At 35.5% G+C, this 22787-nt stretch overlaps 1 protein-coding gene across 1 annotated transcript; it reads left to right on the top strand.

Annotated features, from left to right (window-relative positions):
- The first annotated feature begins 17635 nt into the window (after nt 1–17635).
- On the top strand, nt 17636–22577 carry LOC149233786 (auxin response factor 1-like). The gene is made up of 7 exons (XM_089382295.1): nt 17636–17650; nt 21235–21291; nt 21390–21545; nt 21674–21758; nt 21859–21946; nt 22220–22292; nt 22542–22577. The coding sequence occupies exons 1-7, from the start codon at nt 17636–17638 to the stop codon at nt 22575–22577; spliced, it is 510 nt and encodes a 169-aa protein (XP_089238421.1).
- The last annotated feature ends 210 nt before the right edge of the window (nt 22578–22787 follow it).

Genomic DNA, 22787 nt, shown 5'->3' with positions numbered 1-22787 from the left:
TCTAAATCAATGTGAGTTCCATCAAGTTGTCTTTTAACGCTCATAAAGGTGTTGCTCCAAGTTGAATTCCCAAGTTCCATTATTGAACTCCTAAATCATGGATCTCCTAAATTAAATAACTAAACATCATCCATAACTTATTGCATAACCTCACTAGCATACCACTCTCATGTCTTCAACAGCTAATGAGGGATCCTTCCCTAGATCCACAACTTCTAGGCTAAATGCACAATGATCCATATTGAGCCTCTTAGCTAAATTGTTCTTGTTCTAAAAGAGTATGAGAGGTTCCATTCCTTCATTGAATTCTTTATCATCATCAAATTTCAATAAATATCCATCAATGGCTATATTAGCTAATTCTTTTAGCTTCCTTTTTAACAAATTACTGGCAAGATTTTTGAAATTCCAAGTTGTATGCCAAATTTTCCATAGTAGTAGCATTCAAATTCACTCTTATTTGGATTTTCCTTTCTCATCCTTTGTCTTTGAAAATAATGCATTTAATCTTTGAGAACTACCTTCTATATCTCCTAGTTTTAGCCTCTTTTCCTCTACCAAAAGTGTTGTTATCATCTCATCCAATGTTTATGAGGAAACTTGATTTAAGATGAAGTCGAAATTTTTTAAAACTTGAAGGTAAGCTATTTAATAAGATTGTTTTTGCATCTTCATCTTCTACCTTAGAACCAACTTCAACCAACTATATTATAAGAGACATTAAATTATTTATATGATTAGACATATGTCTCATCATTCTTTTTAAGTCTAAACAACTGTAATTTTAAAGAAACTTTTTCATTTACAGATTTTGCCCCAAAAAATTGAATCAATTGTTCTGAAATCTCTTAAGATGATTTTGTGAGATCTACATGATGTAATTATGAATTGAATGAGAAAGTTCGATAATGGACTTAGCTTTGTCATCTCTACTTTCCCATTCAACTAATTTCTTGGCATTTGTAGGTGCCACATTTGTGCCTTTCACAATAACCCGCAAATTTTTATTCGTCAATTGCATTTGTACCTTAATTTTCCATATATGGAAATTTAGGCCACTAATTGTTTCTAAAATTGTGGATTCCATGATCAAAGAAAAGATTCAATACTAAACAGGAAATACCTTTTAAAAATTTAACATTGAAATGTTTTTTCTGCCATTATCATCCCCCCCCCCCTCTAAAATTTGAAATGCTTCAACTCCTTTATGTAGACAACACGCCACTTTGCCTTGCAACCAACTCCTCCTCTAACAGCAGATACGACACAGGGCTAGTCTAACTCCAATAGCCACATGCACAACAATGCCTTTATCTCCTCTGAAAGACATTGAAATTGCAAGAGAACTCACATCACATAACTTGGAGATGAGTATTATTGTCTCAAACATACATTACGGGGAAACCAGTAAAGCATTAACTACACATTTCATGCTTATATAATATTTTGATTAGTCATCCAACTGGGACTATAAATAGAGCCAAAGGAATGGATGGTTCAACATTTATGTACATAAAATTACATGTTGCGTCAAAATCTTTGGTTCACACAACACATGATGGGAACATATTCAATCTTCTCATAATTCCCAGTGGAGAAGAGTTCTATCAACAGCTAACATTCGACAAAATTGTGGGAGATTGAAATATTTTCACTTAGATATGTTGATCATTGCACCTTAGGTTGACTTACTTTAATAAAGAACTTACAACTCTAGTTTGATACATACAACTCCTCTTTTTAGCCAGCATGACATGCCTTCTCACATCGACATTAAAAGTCTCACATAGTTTGTTTTACAATGCAACACTAGCAAGAAGTTCGACATAGCTCCAGTACAAGCAATCTCGTGACAATCATTCTTATACAACTTTCTTGCCTTTAGATTTTGCACCCTAAGATCTGATACCATAATAAAGAATAATTTGAAATACGCCTAATATATTTCAAATATAGGCATGCATGTGTACATACACATGTTTACGATATGATATTACTCTATTATAGAGTTTTTAGTTTGTTATCAAATCCAACATATTCCTAATTTAGGAGGAGGAGTTAAGAGAATATCTCAGCCATCTCCAACAACTCAAAAACAAAATTTTCACTTATGGGATGTAAGCATAATTCCAACACCTTTTTCTCTCTATTCAATGATATGTTTTGCTAGTGGTGCAAAGCCTAAAGAAATTGAGGTTTTTCAAATTCAATGTTAAGAAAACCAAGAGCATTGTTATTTTTCTATAGATTCTCACCTCTTGTAGGCCATTAGCGACTTTCAAGTTATAAAATCTCACAAAGTTCAACATTTCTATATGTTCAACACAATATTAATATTTATCATCATTAATTTGGCCCATGGTTGTATTGTCTGAAGTATAAAATGGTATCTTGACCATTAATCAATGCATTGGAGAATTACTATTTTACATAGTAGTAGAGGATACCGAATGGTTATCGACTAACAAATCTCAACTAGCAGAGGAAAATTGCTATTCTTGCTAATGGAACTTGTGCACCTTAGTCAATCTTCCATTATTTCACATTTAGTGGATGATGAGTCCTATGATCATATTAGTTTATGCATTCTAACATGCTCTGGTACCATATGATGCAGACCATATGCTTAGAAAATCTTATAAATTTTATTCTTGTTTTATGCATTCTCTTCCATCCACAACAATAGTATTTATATAAATAATGAGGAATTGTTTGAACCATGAGAGAAGGTTAGCATCCTCTATTCCTTAAAAATATCAAACCTAGTCCCTTGAATATATATATTATCCCTAAAAGCACTCAATTGCTCTAGCTATAAGCCTATTTAATACATGAGAGAAGTGTTTGTATCCTCTATTCCTAAAAAATATCAAACCTAATCCCTTGAATATCTCTAATATCCCTAAAAGCACTCAACTCCTCTAACTATATACTTGTTTAATATATTCACTACATTGCATGATATGAAAGAAACCATCGTATTCTTACACATCTTGTTTTAGAGAATTATAGATCCTATTACACTAATGAAATAAAATTTAAATGATGCTCTTGCATCAATTATGGATCTTTTATCTATAATCACTATGATGTTATAGACCTATGCATGATCTGATTTACTTTGGAAAACAAAACAAAAATTACAAACTCTTAATTCTTTATCTAGAAATTGGAAACATTTTTTCCTACTACAACATACTAACACATAAAATACCACTAATTATCACAACACACTAACACATAAAATATCACTAATTATCACAAACATAACTAATTATTTGTGAGGTAATTGTACATTAATCAATTCATTTAAATTTAAATTTTTGCAGCTAAAAACCAACTTATTCATTTTATTTGACATAAATATGCTTATTGAAAAATAATTGTTAATGATCATGGAACACATAATTTATTTTTAGCTAATGGGAATTGTTAGATGATCCAAAATAAATATTATCATAGATTATTAAGTTAGAATAAAATATTTATTAATTTAAGATATTAAATTAATAATTATTAATCTAGAATATTTAATTATTAAATGGAGACATTTAGAATTATTATATTATTATAAAAGGATATTATTGAAAAATGAAATTAACTCAGACAAATATATAAAACACACATAATAAACCAGACACAAAATATTGGAGGAAAAGGCTTCAGCCTCATGGCTTCCTCAAGTATTCTCTCTCTTTTTCATTAAAATAATTGAATATAGTGTTACAAATAAATAGATGAGAGACAATGTTCTCAAGATAGTGCGTGCTATCTTAGACACCTTTGGTTGAGATAATTTCTCACCAGACACACACCAATATAAGAGTTACCTAAACTAACTCCTATCTTAGAGGAACAACCCAAGAGTTAGGCACAAATTCCTAACTTCTAATATTTAATTAATTTATTCATTTTTGGATTTATTATTGTTTTATGAGAGAGGCTAACATTCCCCCCTTCAATGATAAATCCAAAATAAGAATGAGGAACCATCTTCCAAGTTCTCATGTTGATCCTCAAAAACATCTCCTGAAAAAACCGCCAAATCTGGATGCTGAAGAAACTGCAATATGAAGAGACTGAGTCAGCTGCATGACTGATTCATCTCTGAATGACGCTTGACAACTCCATCATGTGCCAAGCCGCAAAAGGATCCAACTGTCCTTTGCTTGAAAACAGTATCCGATGTCCACTGACACAATTTGATGAACACCCACTGGCTGAAGATGTTGAAAAACAACTCAATGTTGCTTTTGCTATGATGAAATCTACTCACTCCTGCTTTGGTTGTTGATCCCCCACTGGTAAATTTGTTGATGCTCACTGCTGAAGAAAAATGCCCAATGGTTAATGAAGATGTCCACTGGCTGCTTCGTTGATGTTGTCAAGACTTTCAGTCTGACAACCACTTGTCAATTTCATTGACATTTTCCCCCCTTTGTCAGTTGAAAGGAGAGACAATATTCTTCAAATTATATCTAAATTCTAAACTCCCCCCCTTTAGGTGTAGGAGAGTTTCACTGTTGTACTCCCGCATTCAACGGCATGAGAGTACCATCATCGTTTCACTGTTTCCTGCACTATGTGTGATTGTAGTCGGTCGTAGAACTGAGACAATCTTTTGACTGTGGATGACCATTCCCAAGGATCGATCCATTCATAATGTATCTTCAATTTGGCTGATTTTTGTTGGTTGCAACATTTTTTTGAGGAATGATTTGGCTTGCCACAATGGAAACAATGATGGAGATCAAAACGTTGATCTTCCATATGACTGGTTCTTTGACAATGAGAACACTTCGGTTGGACTTCAACTTCAAGTTGCGTTGAATTCTATTTGTCTGCAACTTTCTCAGCATCTGCTAAGGGGAGTTGTGCAAGAAATCCTGCACTGACGAACTTAATTGGCGTGGAATAATCTGGGATATGTAAGTTGGTGTCATCAGTGACATATCCTAAGCCTCGTTGATTCTTATTATTTTGAATTTCTTCATAGGGCTTGATGATAGGTTTGGAAGAAATTTGAACGGGAAGAACTTCGACACTTGAAGCTGTTGGGATGAATGACTTATCATATGGATGGTTCAAAGACTTGAAAGTATCACTCTTTTCTTTCAATTCATTCCTTTGAAGTTGCGACTCGACTGGAGATGATCAAGTTGTGAAGAAAGTTTAACAACTGAATATGTTGCACGATCTGAACTTGCTCACTTGCCTTAGTTGATGACTTCACGCTCACTTGAAGGAATAGCCACGCTCGCTTGATGTCGATCTCAACTTTCTTGATTGGTGTTAGAGTTGAACTTGTTTGGTTGCGTTGATGGTTTCTGCAATGAACTTCACTCTGGCTTGCTTGAAGGTTTGAACTTTGCACTGTCTTAACACAAATTTCTTGAATGAATACTCACGCTTGCTTGCAGGAGATGTGAACTTGTTGCTTGGTTGCTTTAGAGTTAAAATTCATGTATTCACTTGATTGTGCTTTAAAGGAAGGGTGTCGAACACTGTCGAAAATGCACCTAAAAAAAAACACTTAATGATTTAATGACTCACTACAATGAATTCAATTTGACTCAATTCAAGACTTGGGTGTTGGTTTCAACCGAGAATGCACCCTTGCAATTCAATGCAATTGGAATTTGATTTACAAGTTCTTAAATTTGTTTGCAAGAATGTTGAAGTAGACTTTTCTTTGAAATGATTTAACTTGATTAAGTGAATTTGCTTGTTGATGTAGAATGTTGATGTTGACAATCTATGATTATGAGTTGTAGTTGCACAGAAGCAAGTGTTGAGTTTAATTATCCTTCCTTGACGCTATTATGTTACAAGTGTTGTGCTTGCTTGCATTGAACTTTATGTGTGTTAAATGAGATCATTTATGTGTCAAAACTAGACATAAATAAAAAAGCAACAACATGAAGCATGCACCATCATCAACACTCTTTGTGTACCTAAGATCCCCTTATTCAGGCGGACCTAGGACACAATCACCACAAATAATGTCTTTATTGAGTATTGAGATCATCAACCTTTCATCTTTTACATTATTGCCACTGAAGCTTTCTCAAACAATGAGAATCTGACGCTCACAAATTTTGGAAGCAAATGCGTTCAAAGAAATGCCTGAACTAATTTATTGTCTCTCAAATTAAAAGATTACTTTGAATTACATTAATGATTTTCACTCAAACAAATATTCCTTATCTCTCCAAATTGTAGAAAGTTACTTCTTACTTCTCATTCCAAAAACTAACTTATCTCTCCAAAATATTACAAAATATTCTCCTTTTTAAAATTCCATAAAACACTTTAATAATTTTAATCCCCCTTTTTTCTAAGTTCCATTAAAAATCAGTTTAATGAATTTTATGGTCACTTTATTAAAAGTGAATTACGGTTGTATTCGTTTAAACTTTACATTTATCCATGTAATTCCAAGCTTCACACATACCTTTTCTCATTTGCTTCAAAATGTGTTTAGTCCTCACACCAAACACCACTATCCTCAGGCTATGTAATTTTCATAGCATTTTTCGATCAAGTTCAGTAAGTTTGAAGAATACCAAGTTCCAGTATCCGCTGGCCATTGTAGACCTTCCAACCATAGTAAGAATAGGATTTCAAAGAAACTAGAAGCGATGGGGCAAGGGAAAATCCTGAAAAAGAAAATTGAGAAAACTACAATCCGGCAAGTTACATTCTGTAAGCGAAAGTAGCTGGGAGAGGTTGGCAGAGGAGGTACAACAAGTGATTCGGAAAACACCCAACTTGAAGAGAATTTCATTTTTAGCTCATTCTCTTGGGGGCTTATTTGCAAAATATGCAATTTCTGTTCTGTATAGAGAAAGCTTTGTACTCGTCACACACAGAAAAAATATTCTTCACGACTTCTCACGATGGCTTTGCTAAACACTCTTTACACAGGCTCTGTAGATCTTTTCTGCTCCAATTCTCAGCATAATAAACTTCTAGAAAAGTCCCATGAGTGTTCATGCCTACAGATGACAAATTCAACTTCATGAAGCAATACAGAAGACAAGAATAATGGTAGGAAGTTTTTGGGTTTTTCCATTAAACTTGATCAATGTTGATTCTTTCAACACTGTGATCTCTTTTGAATCTCAATCTACACCAGTCAGCTCAACCGTTCAGCCACAGATGGATAGACACACATAGTTTGGTCTAACTGCAATGCAAATAAGACAAGATCTAAACTAGAAATAATCGAATTCAAATAATGTGCTAGAAAACAATAAGTTTCAATCATTTTCAACTCTATTAGCGTTCGGTACTCTTTAGCTGAACACGCCCCAACAAACTGATTCTTCCGCCAGGTCACTTCACTAGTGTTTCAACCTGAACGACTGAGATCCTTATTCGACAGTTGCTCCTCACTAATTTGACTCAGCCTTAAATCATGCTAAATACTTCACACACAACAAGTAGACTCCTTTCACTCAATTCAATGCCCAAAATATAGCAACGCTTCTCGCAAACTCATATGGCCCGCAATAGCAATACAAACACGACCCGATGACATAGATCTGTCGAGATCATCTCAGATGCATCTGTCTTCTCGCCTGATGGCTACCAAGCCGCACACAAGCCGAATGCAGAATTCGAGGAATTCAAATCGACCAACAGTGGCACGCGCTGCACAAATCTGCTCCACAAATTCGCAGCTCAACACAAGTTTCCATATGTAAATCCAAGATCTCCATTAGCTCTGATACCACATATTGAAAAATGAAATTAACTCAGACAAATATATAAAACACACATAATAAACCAGACACAAAATATTGGCGGAAAGGGCTTCAGCCTCATGGCTTCCTCAAGTATTCTCTCTCTTTTTCATTAAAATAATTGAATATAGTGTTACAAATAAATAGATGAGAGACAGTGTTCTCAAGATAGTGCGTGCTATCTTAGACACCTTTGGTTGAGATAATTTCTAATTTGTTTGAGATAATTTCTCACCAGACACACACCAATATAGGAGTTACCTAAACTAACTCCTATCTTAGAGGAACAACCCAAGAGTTAGGCACAAATTCCTAACTTGTAATATTTAATTTATTTATTTATTTATGTTTGGATTTATTATTGTTTTATGAGAGAGGCTAACAGATATGACTCTACAAATGTGTCATATCTTAGGCTCTAATTTAGGAGAATTGTTAGTAAGTTGTTTGAATAGCTTTTATTGTAAATGGACACTTGTTATTTTATAAGTGGTCCATAATTAGAGGTAGTTAGGACATTGAGCTTCTAAATAACTCATTGCAAGAGTGCTTTGTTGTGCGGGTGTAAACTCTTGCCAAATTCCAGATGTAATTGTTTTTCTTATTAATAAAATTATGTGTCTGAGGACACTTCTGCCATTATTTTGGTATCAGAGCTATAGTAATTCTACAGTGGATGTGAGGAGGATATTCCAACTCAACAAAGTCCAAGAAAACTCCATTCAATTGAACAGCAAATGATTGGTATGGAAATTGTCCAGTTTTTGTTTAAAAATAAAATAAATTGTATCATTGATTTTAGATTTTTAAAATCTAAAAATCATTTTTTATTATTATCAAAAAATTGCCTCTGTATCTTGAAATTTTGTTATTGCTCCACTTCAACACGTTGTTTGGCCACGACCTTACACTTAGCGCTGAGGAATTGAGGCGGCTCGTGGCCTATCCAACGCTTAGGGCTCCACCGGCACCATACCCCAAAGCCATCCCCGCACTGGAGAAAAATTAACCATGGATTTAAAATTGCATTCAAACCCAAATTTAACTCAGTGTAGAGAGAGCTGAAATATGAAGTGTGATTCAGTGGTCGAGCCTAACTAGGAAACAAGTTACAGAGTTCCAAATTGAGTTCAGCCTTCGATGCAATCATTTTTCATCATGGGACCCCAAGCAACGACCCCTTCCTCTTGGTCTGTTTGACTCTGTATCTATCAATCATTAAATCGCAGCAGAGGCCATTTTAATGGAGATCAAGCTTGTCAAGCCATGGCGTCATTGTATGTGAATTAGAGAGTGATTATATTAATTCTTGTTTCTGTGTGACTGAATTCATGGATTGTATAATCTGTTTGATTCATTAGATGATTGATGGCATGTATTCTGTACACATCATTGAATCTATTGGTTGGGTTATTTATGTTGTCACCGCGTTAGAATCTTCATTGTCGGATTTGGAATCTTCATTATTATGGTAAATGCTCATACCAATAGTGATTCCTATCATTGTTGTTTGAATTTCACGGTGTGATTATAATTTATGGCTACATCCAATACATTCCATATCAACTATTATGAGACCAGCAAAAGATAGAAAAGATAGATCAACGCCTTAGAATTTAGCCTCTTCGATGGGGGCAACCTCCTTTATATTACATAAATGAACAATTCTTCGATGATTCAAACGACAAAACCTCCTTTCTATATATAGGAGTCTAAGGACTCACAATTTAACCCAGCCGACCTAACAATAATAATATAAAGCCACAAAAATAACAATAGAGGAATTCTATGGGGCACAATAATAACAATATGGGGATAATAGGGGCACAACAATATTAATAAGGGATGCAACTACAATAGTAATGGGGTAATCACTAGTATTATAGGGACCCAACATGCCCCTCTCCTTAAAAAATTGTTGTCCTCAACGCTTGAGTAGTTCTAGATGCTTTTGTATAAAATTCTCATCCTCCCATGTGGAATCTTCAGCGGATAAGTTCTTCCACTTGATAAGATACTCTGAAATTGATCGATTTCGTAGCTGTCGAGTTCTTGTTTCTGTGACTGCTTCTGGTTCCAATATAATTTTTCCTTCCTCGTCAAGTTCTGGCAATATTGTTTGAACTGGGACCTTGTCGCCTATAACCTTCTTTAAACATGAAACATGGAAAAATGGGTGCAATCGAGAAGCTGCAGGAAGCTCCAATTTGTATGCCATAGTACCAATCTTTTGCAACACCTTGTACGGACCATAATACTTTGGTGATAATTTATTATCCTTCTTAGCTGGCTTGAGCGACATTTTCTTATATGGTTGTAGCCGTAGGAATACCCAATCACCTACATCAAAACTTCTTTCGCTACAATGTTGATCTGCCTGTTGTTTCATTCTATTATGTGCCAACACGAGGTTATCCTTTAAGAGTTGGAGGACTTGTTGTTGATGTTTGATGTGATGTTCCACTGCTTGAACCTTAGAATTTTCTCTTAAATATGATGTGATGGATGGTGGCTGATATCCATAAAGTGCCATAAATGGGGTCATTTTTGTTGTTTTATGGAAGGAAGTGTTATACCACCATTCAACCAGAGGCAACCATTTGACCCATTGTGTCTGTTTATTAGATACAAAGCAATAAAGATATCCTTCCAAACATTTGTTTACTATCTCAATTTTCCCATCAGATTGAGGATGATAAGATGAGCTATGAGCTAACTGAGTACCAAGACAAGAAAATAATTCTGTCCAAAAATTTCCAGTGAAAATGGGATCTCTGTCACTTACAATAATCTTTGGGTTTCCATGTAGCTTTTGAATTGTTTCCATAAATGCAGTAGAAACTGTACTGGCTTTAAATGGATGTGATAATGCACAAAAGTGTGCATACTTGGTAAGTCTGTCAACTACCACCATGATGACACTCTTTCCCTCAGACTTGGGTAAACCTGTGATAAAATCCATTGAAACCTCCTCCCAACGTTGGCTTGGAATGGATAAAGGTTGTAATAGACCTGGTGTCTTAATTGTTTCAACTTTATTTTGTTGGCAAACCAAACATTCCACCACAAATTTTTGAATATCCAATTTAAGGCCATCCCAAAAAAATTCCTTCTTAACCCTGTGGTAAGTTTTTAAAAATCCTGAGTGCCCTCCTAAGGGAGAAGTGTGCAATTCCATAAGAATATTTTTTTTAGTTGGGAATTCTTACAGAGGTATAAGCGATCTTTGTACCATAAAGAATCATTTTGCCAGCTAAATGTATCAGACGTACTGGAATCTTGTTGTAACTTTCAAATAAGTGCCCACACTTCTTCGTCATTCTTCCATTCCTCCCTTGCTTCATTTATCCAATCTGGTTGGATAATAGAAATGGCACACAACAATGCTTCCACATCCTCATCCTTTCTTGAGAGTGCATCTGCCACCACATTTTGCTTCCCTTTTTTGTAGATGATTTCAAAGTCATAACCCAACATCTTTGTGACCCACTTTTGTTGCTCTTCAGAGGATAATCTTTGTTCTAAAAAGTATTTAAGGCTATCATGATCCGTTTTTACCTTGAAGTGTCTTCCCATTAGGTAGGGTCGCCATTTCTTAAGTGCATGGAGTATTGCCAACATTTCCTTCTCATAAATAGCTTTGTGTAAAAACTTTCCCTTGATTGGATGACTTTCAAAAGCAATGGGTCTTTCATCTTGCATTAAAACAGCACCAATTCCATTTCCTGAAGCATCACATTCCACAATAAAGGTTTTTGTGAAGTCCGGTGTAGCTAAGACCGGTGCTTGGCACATTGCCTCTTTAAGATGTTCAAAGGCCTTTGTTGCTTCTGGAGTCCATGAAAATGCATCTTTCTTCAATAATGTTGTTAGAGGTGCTGCTATTCTCCCATAATTCTTAACAAACTTGCGATAATACAACCCGAGAAATCCTCGCAGATGCTTTATGGATGTGGGGATTTTCCATTCCTTAATGGCTTTAATTTTGCTAGGGTCTACCTTAACTCCTTCATGAGATACAATATGACCCAAATATTCCACCTCTTGTACTCCAAAGAAACATTTGGATCTTTTTGCATATAATTGTTTCTCCTCCAATAGTTGTAGCACCCTGTCAACATGTTCAACATGATCCTTCCAAGACTTGCTGTAGATTAGTATATCATCAAAAAATACTAACACAAATTTCTAAGGAATGGTTTGAAAATGGAATTCATCAAACCTTGAAATGTTGAAGGTGCATTGGTAAGGCCAAAAGGCATGACCAAAAATTCATAATGACCCTCATGAGTTCTAAATGTTGTTTTCGGAATGTCTTCAGTCTTCATTCTGATTTGATGATATCCTGAACGAAGATCCAACTTGGTGAAGTAAATTGATCCATGCAATTCATCCAGTAATTCATCAATGACAGGAATGGGAAACTTATCTTTAATAGTGAGCTTGTTGAGCTCCCTATAATCCGGACACATGCGCCATGATCCATCCTTCTTGTGCACCAATACTACTGGAGCAGAGAAAGAACTTTGACTCTGTTGAATTATACCAGCCTCTAGCATTTTTGCAACCATACGTTCAATTTCACTCTTTTGGGCATAGGGATATCTGTACGGCCTGATGTTTGGAGGAACACTTCCTAGAATCAGATGAATAGCATGATCATGATCACGAATAGGTGGGAGACCTTTGGGAGTCTCAATTACCTTGGAATGATTGTCCAAGACTTTTTGGAGATCTGGAGAAATAGATGATTGCAATGTGGAAACATCTAGCGAACATAATTGTGCAATTACACCTCTTTGTTCCCTTTTTAGAAGCTTTGTCATACCGTTAGAGATGATTATCTTTCCTGGTTTCCCTGCAATACCCCTTAATTCAACTTCCTTTCCTTTCATAGAAAATTTCATGAAAAGTTCTTGAAAATTAAAAGCTATTGTAACCAAGGATTGTAGCCATTGGACTCCTAGTACAACATCAGCACCTCCCATTGGAATGGAAAGCATTGGGCTAGTCAATACATATTCTCCCATGGATAGCTTGATATTATGGCACTTTCCAGAGCAATTTATTGTTCCTCCATTTGCAACCATCACTTGACACTCTGGTGTTGGATATAAGAAGCAATTCAATTCTTTTGCTACCTTACAATGAATAAAATTGTGGGTACTTCCTGAATCAATCAACACTATTACCTTTTTCTTCTTGATTTGTCCTTCTATCTTGATGGTTTGAGGAGTGGTAATTCCCGCCAATGCATTACAAGATATGGTTGGATTCATTTCTTCTTTATCTAGGCTTTGTTCCTGGAGTATATCCTCTTCTTTTGACCTTTCTTGCTCCTTTTCTTCTTCCTCTTCACAATCTATGTAGAATAATTTCTTCTCAGCACACTTATGACCTTTAGTGTATTTGCTATCACAACTGTAACAAAGCCCTTTTGCTCTTTTTTCTTCCAATTGTTGTGGTGTCAACCTTATAGGTTGTGGAAGACTAGGAGAAACAACACTTCCATCTTTATAGTTGTGAGTGGTATGCTTCCTGGTTGCCATAATTTTGCTTTCCATTTTTCTTGCTAACCTGAATGCCTTCTCTAATGAATCAAGTTCCCAAAGGCGAACATCATGTTGGATATTATCCTTTAAAGTCCCTATGAACACATCAATCCTATGCTCCTCTGGAATATTTTTTACCCTTATGTTCAATTTTTGGAACTCCTCAATGTGCTCCATTATTGAACCCTTTTGTTTGAGACTTATCAATTGGCTAAAAAAAGTGTTGCCTTTTGTATCCTCATAATGTGTTGTCAATTCTTCCGTAAAAATTTCCCAAGTAATAATTTGTTTACGAGAGCAAAGCCATTGATACCATACAAACTGATTTGGTTCCAAATATAAAGTTGCAATACATACCTTTTGTGTGTTTTGCACATTATTGAGATCGAAAAATTGCTCCATCTGTAATATCCATGTTGCGGGATCCTTGCCATCAAACTTATATCAATTTTTGGAATATGGTGGGTCTTCGATCCCACATTAGAGTCTAAGAAATCATGATTAACATTTCTTTTGTTCACATCATGAGTTTCCTTTACTACCTTTTCACCATTAGTAAGTATTTCTTGTAGCAAATTTGTCAAATCTGTCTTCAAATTTGCCATGACTGTATTCAAATCTGCCATGTCTCTCTTCAAATATATTTTCAAATCTATCTTCAAATCATCCATCTTAGCTTCCATGCCCTCTATTTTAGATTCCACGCCATTTATCTTAGCTTCTATTAGCTTTTGTGAGAGTGAAATTTGTTGCAATTGGTCTTGTAATTTTGATATATCATGTATCATTTCTTCCTCTTCTTCATGAGTCATGCTAGAGCTTTCAGGTTGCTTACTAGGTGTTTGCATTTTCTTTCCTTGAGGCATCAATTACCGATAATAATGCTCTACTATGCCCTTTGAATTCCTTCAAAATAAATTTTCAAACCAAGCTTAAGCAAAAATTTAAAAAAATCTACACACCTTTTTTCACTTTGTAGGAGCTCGATATTTCCTCTGATGTATCTCTGTACTTTCTAATCATCCAATTCTGAAATTGCAATCTGCAGTAGCCCTCTGTGTCCTCTTTCCAATGCCACCAATCTGACCCAAATTGGATTCTCCAAGGAAGAGTTATGCAAAATCTCCCACAATGACTTGATTATAGACTAGTTCAGTAGAGCAAACTTGTATGACGTTCCATGAGTCACCATTTCGACCTTTGGCTCTGAAAAATATCTACAAGAAACTACAGTCTGTCCTCTTTCTGTAGCTTCTTACGAAATTTCAATCCGATGCTCAGAGAGAAATTTATGACGATTTTCCCCAGGTCACCTGTTTGGAATGTAATTCAGGAGTCTGCAAAAAGACCAACTTCCTTAGATCATATCTCCGCAAATATAGCGCGAAAAGCTTTAAAATTCAGACCCGAGGTTTAGCACGATGTCTCCTAAAATGGGTTTTTTTTAGTGCCTGAAACGTCGCAGAAGAAAAGTTATAGCGAAAATGCCACGATGACCTATTTGGAGCAGCAAAACCCTAGAATCCAAAGCTCTAATACCAAATGTTATGAAACCAGCTCAAGAAAAGATAGAAAATATAGATCAATGCCTTAGAATTCAGCCTCTTCGAGGGGGAAACCTCCTTTATATTACATAAATGAACAATTCTTCGATGATTCAAATGACAAAACCTCCTTTCTATATATAGGAGTCTAAGGAGTCACAATATAACCCAGCCGACCTAACAATAATAATATAAAGCCACAAAAATAACAATAGAGGGATTATATGGGGCACAGTAGTAACAATATGGGGATAATAGGGGCACAAAAATATTAATAAGGGATGCAACTACAATATTAATGGGGTAATCACTAGTATTATAGGGACCCAACATCAACTCCGTATAAATTCATTGGCACTTGACTATGTTGATCCTTGGGCTCATTGATGTATAGGTGTGCATATATCAGAGGAATCAAGTTTGAATTTTCTCATTTTTTGTGCACAGAAGCCAGCAAAGCCAACAGAAGCCAACCTAAGCCAGCTTGAGCTAGCCAGCAACCAGAGTGGAAGACAGCGTGAAACAAAAAAACAAAAATAAATTCTTAAAGAGTTTTTTTTTTTTGGAAGTTTAAAGTTGTGGATTTTGTAATTTGGAGAGATAAGGAAAAAAAAATTGTAACTAGGAGAAATAAGGAAGTTTATATTATTTGTAATATGGAGATATAAGGAATTTACTATTATTAGTAATATTTTTGGAGAAATAAGGTGTGAGAAGGTATAAGGGTTATTTGTAAATGTTAGGATAGTAAATTTTGTAAGTTTTGGGGTAATAAGGAGATTTTATTTGTAATTTTTTATTTGGAGAGATAAGTGTGACATTGTAACTCAAAGTAATTTTACTTTGATGGGGGGTAACTTCTTTTTACCATGATTTGCAAGAGCATCATTGTAAAAGTCAAATTTCGAAAGTTACCTTGTAAATATTTGAGAAATTGACTAAAGCCAAGTGCAAAGCTCAGTGATTTTTCTCCTATTTCAACGACTATACGAGGGTCAAGGCCAAGCGCCGATAGATCATTTTTTGGTAGTGTGTTGCATGTTGTGTTGCCCATCTTGATATTTTTTTTAGCCTGATTCTTGGTGTGAAGCTTCAACACTACAATGTCAAAGTTGATTAATTTGTTTTCTGATTCCGACAAAATTGAAGGCACAAAATCTTACAAAACATGGCAACGCCTCATCGAAATCACTCTCATTTATAATGAACTGTGGCATGATATATTTGATGGTGATATTAAGCCAAATAAACCCATAGATGCAGCTGCACTAGCAAAATGGGAATTTAAGAACGCCAAAGCATTAGCTCTCATTAAATCTTATGTTAATGATGAAATGTATGTCCATATAGCAAATGCTACAGATGCATGGTCTGCTTTGCGAAATTTCAAAGACTTTTTTGATACTCAACCTGAATCAAAGAAAGTTGATCTAAAATTAGAATTGTTGCAACAAAAATTGACTTAAGGAGGTGATGTTCTTGAATATATCTCTAGACTTAAGAATATAAAGTAGGAAATCATTAATGTTGGTTTTCAAGTAGTAGATGATAGTTTTATGGTCACAATTTTAATTGTTGGACTTCCTTCTTACTACACACATCTTTTGGAAACTATAAAATTAACTGGAAAGTTAGAGAAGCTAAAGTTTGATGAGCTCTACGAAGTGTTGACCCAACATTATAAAACCTTTGTGAAGAAAAAGAAAGTTGGTGAAGATGTTTTTTTCACAGAGGCCGACACTAGTAAATCATCAACTAACAGTTCTAGAAATAGAGGCAGAGGGAATTTCAATCAGAATCAAGTAGCACATAATGTACAAAGTCGAGGTCGAAGCCAAAGCAGAGGAAACAACTTTAATAGTTGTAACATATCAGGCAGGAGTAATTTTCAAGGCAGAGGAAACAGTCAAGGAAGAGACTATTTTCAAGGAAGAGGAAATAATAATCAAGGTAGAGGACAACCTCAAAACAGAAGTCAAAGGAGAGGCAGAGGACAGTCTCTAGGGAGAGGAAGAGACTTAAGTCAAATTGTGTGCCGAAGGTGTAACAAAGTTGGACATAATGTTGAAGATTGTCGAACTTCTATTGACAAAATCCCCAAGTTTCATCAGCACTCAGCACAATTTGCAAATGATCAAGATGATGATAGTTCAAAATATGTCTTTAATTCTTCACCAGCATTACAACCTTCATCCCATCCTAAAAGTGATTATGAAGATGCTTGGATCTTGGATTCAGGGGCAACTCAGCACATGACTTGTCGATGTGACCATTTTTTGAATTTTCAAGATTGCCAACTTAATTCCATTTTTCTTGTAGATGATACAAAACATACTCCTTATGGAAAAGGTGCAGTTAAAGTTTCTCTCCCTGGCATTGGAGAGAAAATGATTTCAAATGTATGGTATGTACCAACCTTTAAGAAAAAATTATTATCTTTAGTCACAATTCGACAAGCAGGACATCAGGTAATTATGGAAGATGGCCTAGTTAAGATTAATTCAATCAAACAGAGCTTGCAAACTGTGATGACAGGTTATGAAGATGGAAAAATTTTAAGGATGAAAGGGACAGTTATTCCAAGACATTCTAACTTTGCAAGGGAAGTGACTACAAGAATTTCACCTATAAGATTATGGCATGTAAGATATGGACATATAAACTTTGATAGTCTTTCTCAATTGCAAAAACAAGGGATGGTTAAGGGATTTCCAACTTTCAAAAAGGAAAATGCAAAATGTGAAGCTTGCATTTATGGAAAACAAACTCGAGAAAGTTTTCCAACCAGTTCATGGCGTGCAGACAGGTTGCTGCAACTAGTTCACAGTGATGTTTGTGGACCACTACAAACTTCATTCAGTGGTTGCAAATATTTCTTACTATTCATTGATGATTTCAGTAGAATGACTTGGGTTTATTTCTTAAATCAAAAGTCAAAATCATTTGAAAAGTTTAAAATTTTTCGCCAACTTGTTGAAAATGAAGTCAAAGAAAAGATAGGTACTCTCAGGATAGATAATGGGGGAGAATTCACTTCATATGAATTCAAAACTTATTGCATTGATCATGGCATAAGAAGACATCTTGTAAATGTTTACACTCCACAGCAAAATGGAGTAGTAGAAAGAATGAATCACACCTTGTTAGGAATGGCGAGATGTATGTTAACTTTCAAAATGTTAAGTCCAACATATTGGGCAGAAGCACTTCATACAGATGTCTACTTAAGAAATAGATCTCCAACTGCTTATTTAGACGGAATCACACCTTATGAGGCTTGGTTTGGTTTCAAACCTCGAGTTAAACATCTTAGATTTTTTGGATTAGTATGTTATGCCTTAGTTCTGAAAGAAAAAAGAACTAAGCTTGACTCAAGAAGTTTGAAATGCACAATGATTGGATATTCTGATGAGAAGAAAGGGTACCGTCTTTTGACCAATAGAAAATTTATTGTGAGCAGAGATGTAATTTTTTATGAAACAGAGAGTAAGAGTGCTGAATAAATTGAAAGTATTCTTCAAAAGTTAGAAACTAAAGGCATTAAAAGGAAAGGAAATATGCAAAGTCAACCAAATTCACCAAATTGGTATGAACTTGATTTTCCTTCATCTGAAGATGATTCATCTAGTCCATCTCCTTCAACAACACCATCTGGGTCTTCCAGCAGTTCATCCGCATCTCCAAGCAGTAGCAGTTCTTCTGACAATGATTCTCCAGAATCTTCACTTGATCAACGAACATCAGTTTACATTAATCCTCTTTACAATGATGGTGACTTTTCAGAATCTCAAACAAGTGAGCATCAACTACCAAAATGGCAGTTCAACTTTTGAAAGACATAAAGCCTAATGAGAAAAATAAAATAGGAACAAGGAAGTCACACAGAAGTGAAGGAAATTTTGCTTTTATAGCAAATGATTCTACTAAACCTTCCACATACAACGAAGCAGTAAAACATAAAGAATGGCAACAGACTATGGTTGAAGAATATCAAGAAGTAATTGATAACAACACTTGGAAACTTGTTGATTGTCCTCAAAATGTTAAACCCATAGGATGCAAATGGGTTTACAAAATTAAGTACAACCAAAAGGGAGAACTTGAAAAGTATAAAGCAAGACTTGTCGCTAAAGGTTTTGCGCAGCAAGAAGGCGTTGATTATGAGGAAACTTTTGCTCCTATAGCTAAATGGAGCACCATCTGATTAACACTTGCATTGGCCGCTCAAAAAGGCTAGAAAGTTCACCAAATGGATGTAAAAAGTTCTTTTCTCAACGGGGATTTATAGGAAGAAGTGTATATGACACAACCACCAGGTTTTGAAATTGAAGGGCAGGAACATAAAGTCTGCAAATTGATTAAGGCTTTATATGGGTTAAAACAAGCTCCCCGAGCTTGGTATGCAAAAATGGATGAATACCTTAGGAAAGTTGGTTTTCAACGAAGTGAGTCTGATGATACTTTGTATGTGCGACAACAGGGTAAATATCTGGTGATTCTTGTTATGTATGTAGATGATTTGATCATTACTAGAAATAATGATGACCATATTGCACAAGTGAAAACAAAGTTACATGCAAGTTTTAAGATGACAGATTTGGGATTACTTCACTACTATCTTGGAGTTGAAGTCTTCCAACATCCACATCATATTTTCATTTCTCAAAGTAAGTATGCAGCAGAGGTTCTTCAGCGATTTGGAATGCAGGATTGCAAGCCCGTTCTTACCCCCATGGAGCAAAACTTGAAACTTTCAAAATTTGAAGGGGGGGAATGGTGGACAGTACTACTTATAGATAGTTGATTGCTAGCTTGATTTATTTGACCATCACTCGCCCTGATCTATCTTATGCAGTCAGTATTCTCTCACATTTTATGAAGGAACCATGAGACATCCACTGGAATGCAGCCAAAAGAGTTCTTCGATATATCCAAGGAACAAAAGATTTTGGTCTTCTTTACACAAAGACTAAAAACTTTGTACTTGGTGGATTTTCAGATGCCGACTTTGCAGGAAGTATTGATGATCGAGCATCAACATCAGGTTATTTAATGAACATGGGATCAGCAACAGTGTCTTGGATTTGTAAGAAACAAGCTACAGTGGCCACTTATTCAACAGAAGCATAGTACATTTCAGCATGGCAAACAACATGTGAAATTGTTTGGTTGCGCAAAATTTTGCAGGACTTGGGCATTTCTTAGGCAGAACCTATGTCATTATTCATTGACAGCCAGTCAGCCATCAAGCTTTCCAAGAACCCAGTTTTTCGTTCAAAGACAAAGCATGTGGACACCAAGTATCATCATATCATATCTCTCATTGTCAAAGATGTCCTCAAGCCAATTTATTGTCCTTTAGAAGATCAGATCTCTGACATTTTCACAAAACCTCTTGGCAGAATAAATTTACCAAGTTCAGGGATGAACTTGGTATCTGTTGTAATGTATCTTTGGATCATAGGAGGGAATGTTAGATGATCAAAAATAAATATTATCATAGGTTATTAAGTTAGAATAAAATAATTATTAATTTAAGATATTAAATTAATAATTATTAATCTAGAGTATTTAATTATTAAATGGAGACATTTAGAATTAGTATATTGTTGTATAAGGATATGACTCTATAAATGTGTCATATCTTAGGCTCTAATTTAGGAGAATTGTTAGTAAGTTGTTTGAAAAGCTTTTATTGTAAATGGACACTTGTTATTTTATAAATGATCCATAATTAGAGGTAGTTAGGACATTGAGCTTATAAATAGCTCATTGCAAGAGTGTTTTGTTATTTGGGGGTAAACTCTTGCCAAATTCCAGATGTAATTGTTTTTCTTATTAATAAAATTACGTGTCTGAGGATATAAATAACTAAATAATCTTTATATACTTTGGTTTACATAATGCCCCAAACTAACCAATTAAATACTATAATGTATAAATTTTCATATAAAAAAAACACAAAACACAAACATCAAACTATATAAAACAAGATAGGCTGCGAAGCAGCAAGTCCCTGCCGGCAGTTAAAACAGAACTTTAACAACAAAACTATCAGATCTGATTCTGGGGTTGTCGTGTGATCAATGTGCAATTTCGGGTAACTAAATTGTTCTTGCATTGCTTGTGTCCTTTTATAACAATATTTCAGCTTTTGCGTTATTGTCGGTGTGAAAAGATTACTGCAAAACCAACAAAATAACACATATTTCATTAAATTTGGAAATTTTTTATTACAAGAAAATCACTTGAATTAAGTATTTTGGTTATTTTGAAATTCTATATCCACTATTTAATTCCAAATTTAATGAAATTTGTGTTAAATGCAATAGTTGCACTTTCCCGTCTACAGGAAGGCTAAAGTTACATTGCCCTTGTATCTTTTTGCAGGCAGAACCTGAGACAGATGAAGTATTTGCGCAGATCACTTTATTTCCAGAGGGAGATGTACGTCCTTATTTCAGTTTCTGGAATGTTATCCTACTAATGTGCAGGATTTACTGATGAGAAGTGTAGATGTTCTGACCTTTGGTTCGATATTGCAGCAAAATGAGTCATCTCATGACTCGGGGGCAGCTCCTCCTCAGCCTCGTAAGAGCAATGTTCATTCATTTTGCAAAACTCTTACTGCTTGTGATACTAGCACTCATGGAGGATTTTCTGATTTACGAAGGCATGCTGATGAATGTCTTCCACCTCTGGTTCGTGTTGAGATAGATACTATTGCTGAATGTACATTTTGCTTCCGTTCAGAAATGAAGTGAGTCCTTGTACTCATCTGCCACTGTCTGTGCGGAGGAAATGACCTTCTTTCAGTGTTGGTCTGCAGGACATGAGTCAGCAACCTCCTTCGCAAGAGCTAGTAGCCAGAGATTTGCATGGAATGGAATGGCGATTCCGCCATATATTTAGAGGTGCATATTACATCGCTTTAGTTCATTGTCAGTCATCTAGTTGGCAATTTATTGGACAAAAGTGTATACTTGATCTAAACTTGTCAGTATTATGTTGCAGGCCAACCACGCAGGCATTTGCTAACCACTGGGTGGAGCGTTTTTGTCAGCTCAGCCTATCTTGTTTATATTGAGAATTTATTAACCTGGCCACAATTCCGTTGATGGATTCTCTTAACGGGAATGAAAGGCTGCGGAGCACTAGATGTTGTTTTGGATAACCACCTCACGCCCTCAAGTTTCTCCCACTCATTCGAACCCTAGTTCGATCGAAAGGAATTTGCAACACCATGTAACCCCAATGTTTTCTCCGTGACTCGATGTCGTTACTCCTATGGTTAAAACAATGTACCCATATATATTTTTTTGTAGCTACGTTCGTCGATCTTACTTTTATGCTAAACTCCAGTGTTTATTTGCAGCGTCAAGACCACCGGGTGTTCACATCGATTAGCTAATCTTGATGGGTTTCTATTACTGTACGACCACTTCCAGGTGATTAGGTCGCGTTTTATGAGGAAGTGATTCTGATTATCATTATTTATATCCTTCTGTTCCTCCCTAGTTCATTCTTTCTCGTTTCTGCTCAGTGGCATAGATTACCAGCCTTGGCGTTCTATCAGGAGGGTTTCCCTAGTAAGTTAGCCAGAACTTACTGCAATTTGTGTTTTCCTTTTTCTTTGTTTCTCCGCAATAAGATAATAACAATTTAAATGTTCTATTTGGGCTTTTCTGTGAATGCAGGTGGAGGCTCCTGTGGTAAGAAGACTTCGTCAGTGATACCAGCACGCCAAGCTACCCGAGTTACTCACGACATACTTCTTTTTCTCTTGAGATGTTTACATTTCTCTCTACAACTATTCGCTGATATTTTGAGTGACAGCCCGTGGACCCTAGGGTTATACGCTCCTTGAGGCTGTTAGGTTCTTAGGGTTTCTAAGAATTGGGATCATTGATGAATTATTACGCATGTAATTTTTTTAAGCCCTC

This window comes from Pinus tabuliformis, chromosome J, assembly GCF_031772625.1.
Source record: "Pinus tabuliformis cultivar Carrire ecotype Pingquan chromosome J, CPIR1, whole genome shotgun sequence".
Classification (NCBI taxonomy): domain Eukaryota; kingdom Viridiplantae; phylum Streptophyta; class Pinopsida; order Pinales; family Pinaceae; genus Pinus; species Pinus tabuliformis.
This window is presented reverse-complemented; position numbering and strand designations above follow the sequence as displayed.

Excerpts from the sequence above, each read along its gene's own strand:
- LOC149233786 (XM_089382295.1), top strand. Across the intron at positions 21,546-21,673 it reads ATGAATGTCTTCCACCTCTG|GACATGAGTCAGCAACCTCC; the intron begins GTTCGTGTTGAG and ends GTTGGTCTGCAG. Across the intron at positions 22,293-22,541 it reads TACTGTACGACCACTTCCAG|GTGGAGGCTCCTGTGGTAAG; the intron begins GTGATTAGGTCG and ends CTGTGAATGCAG.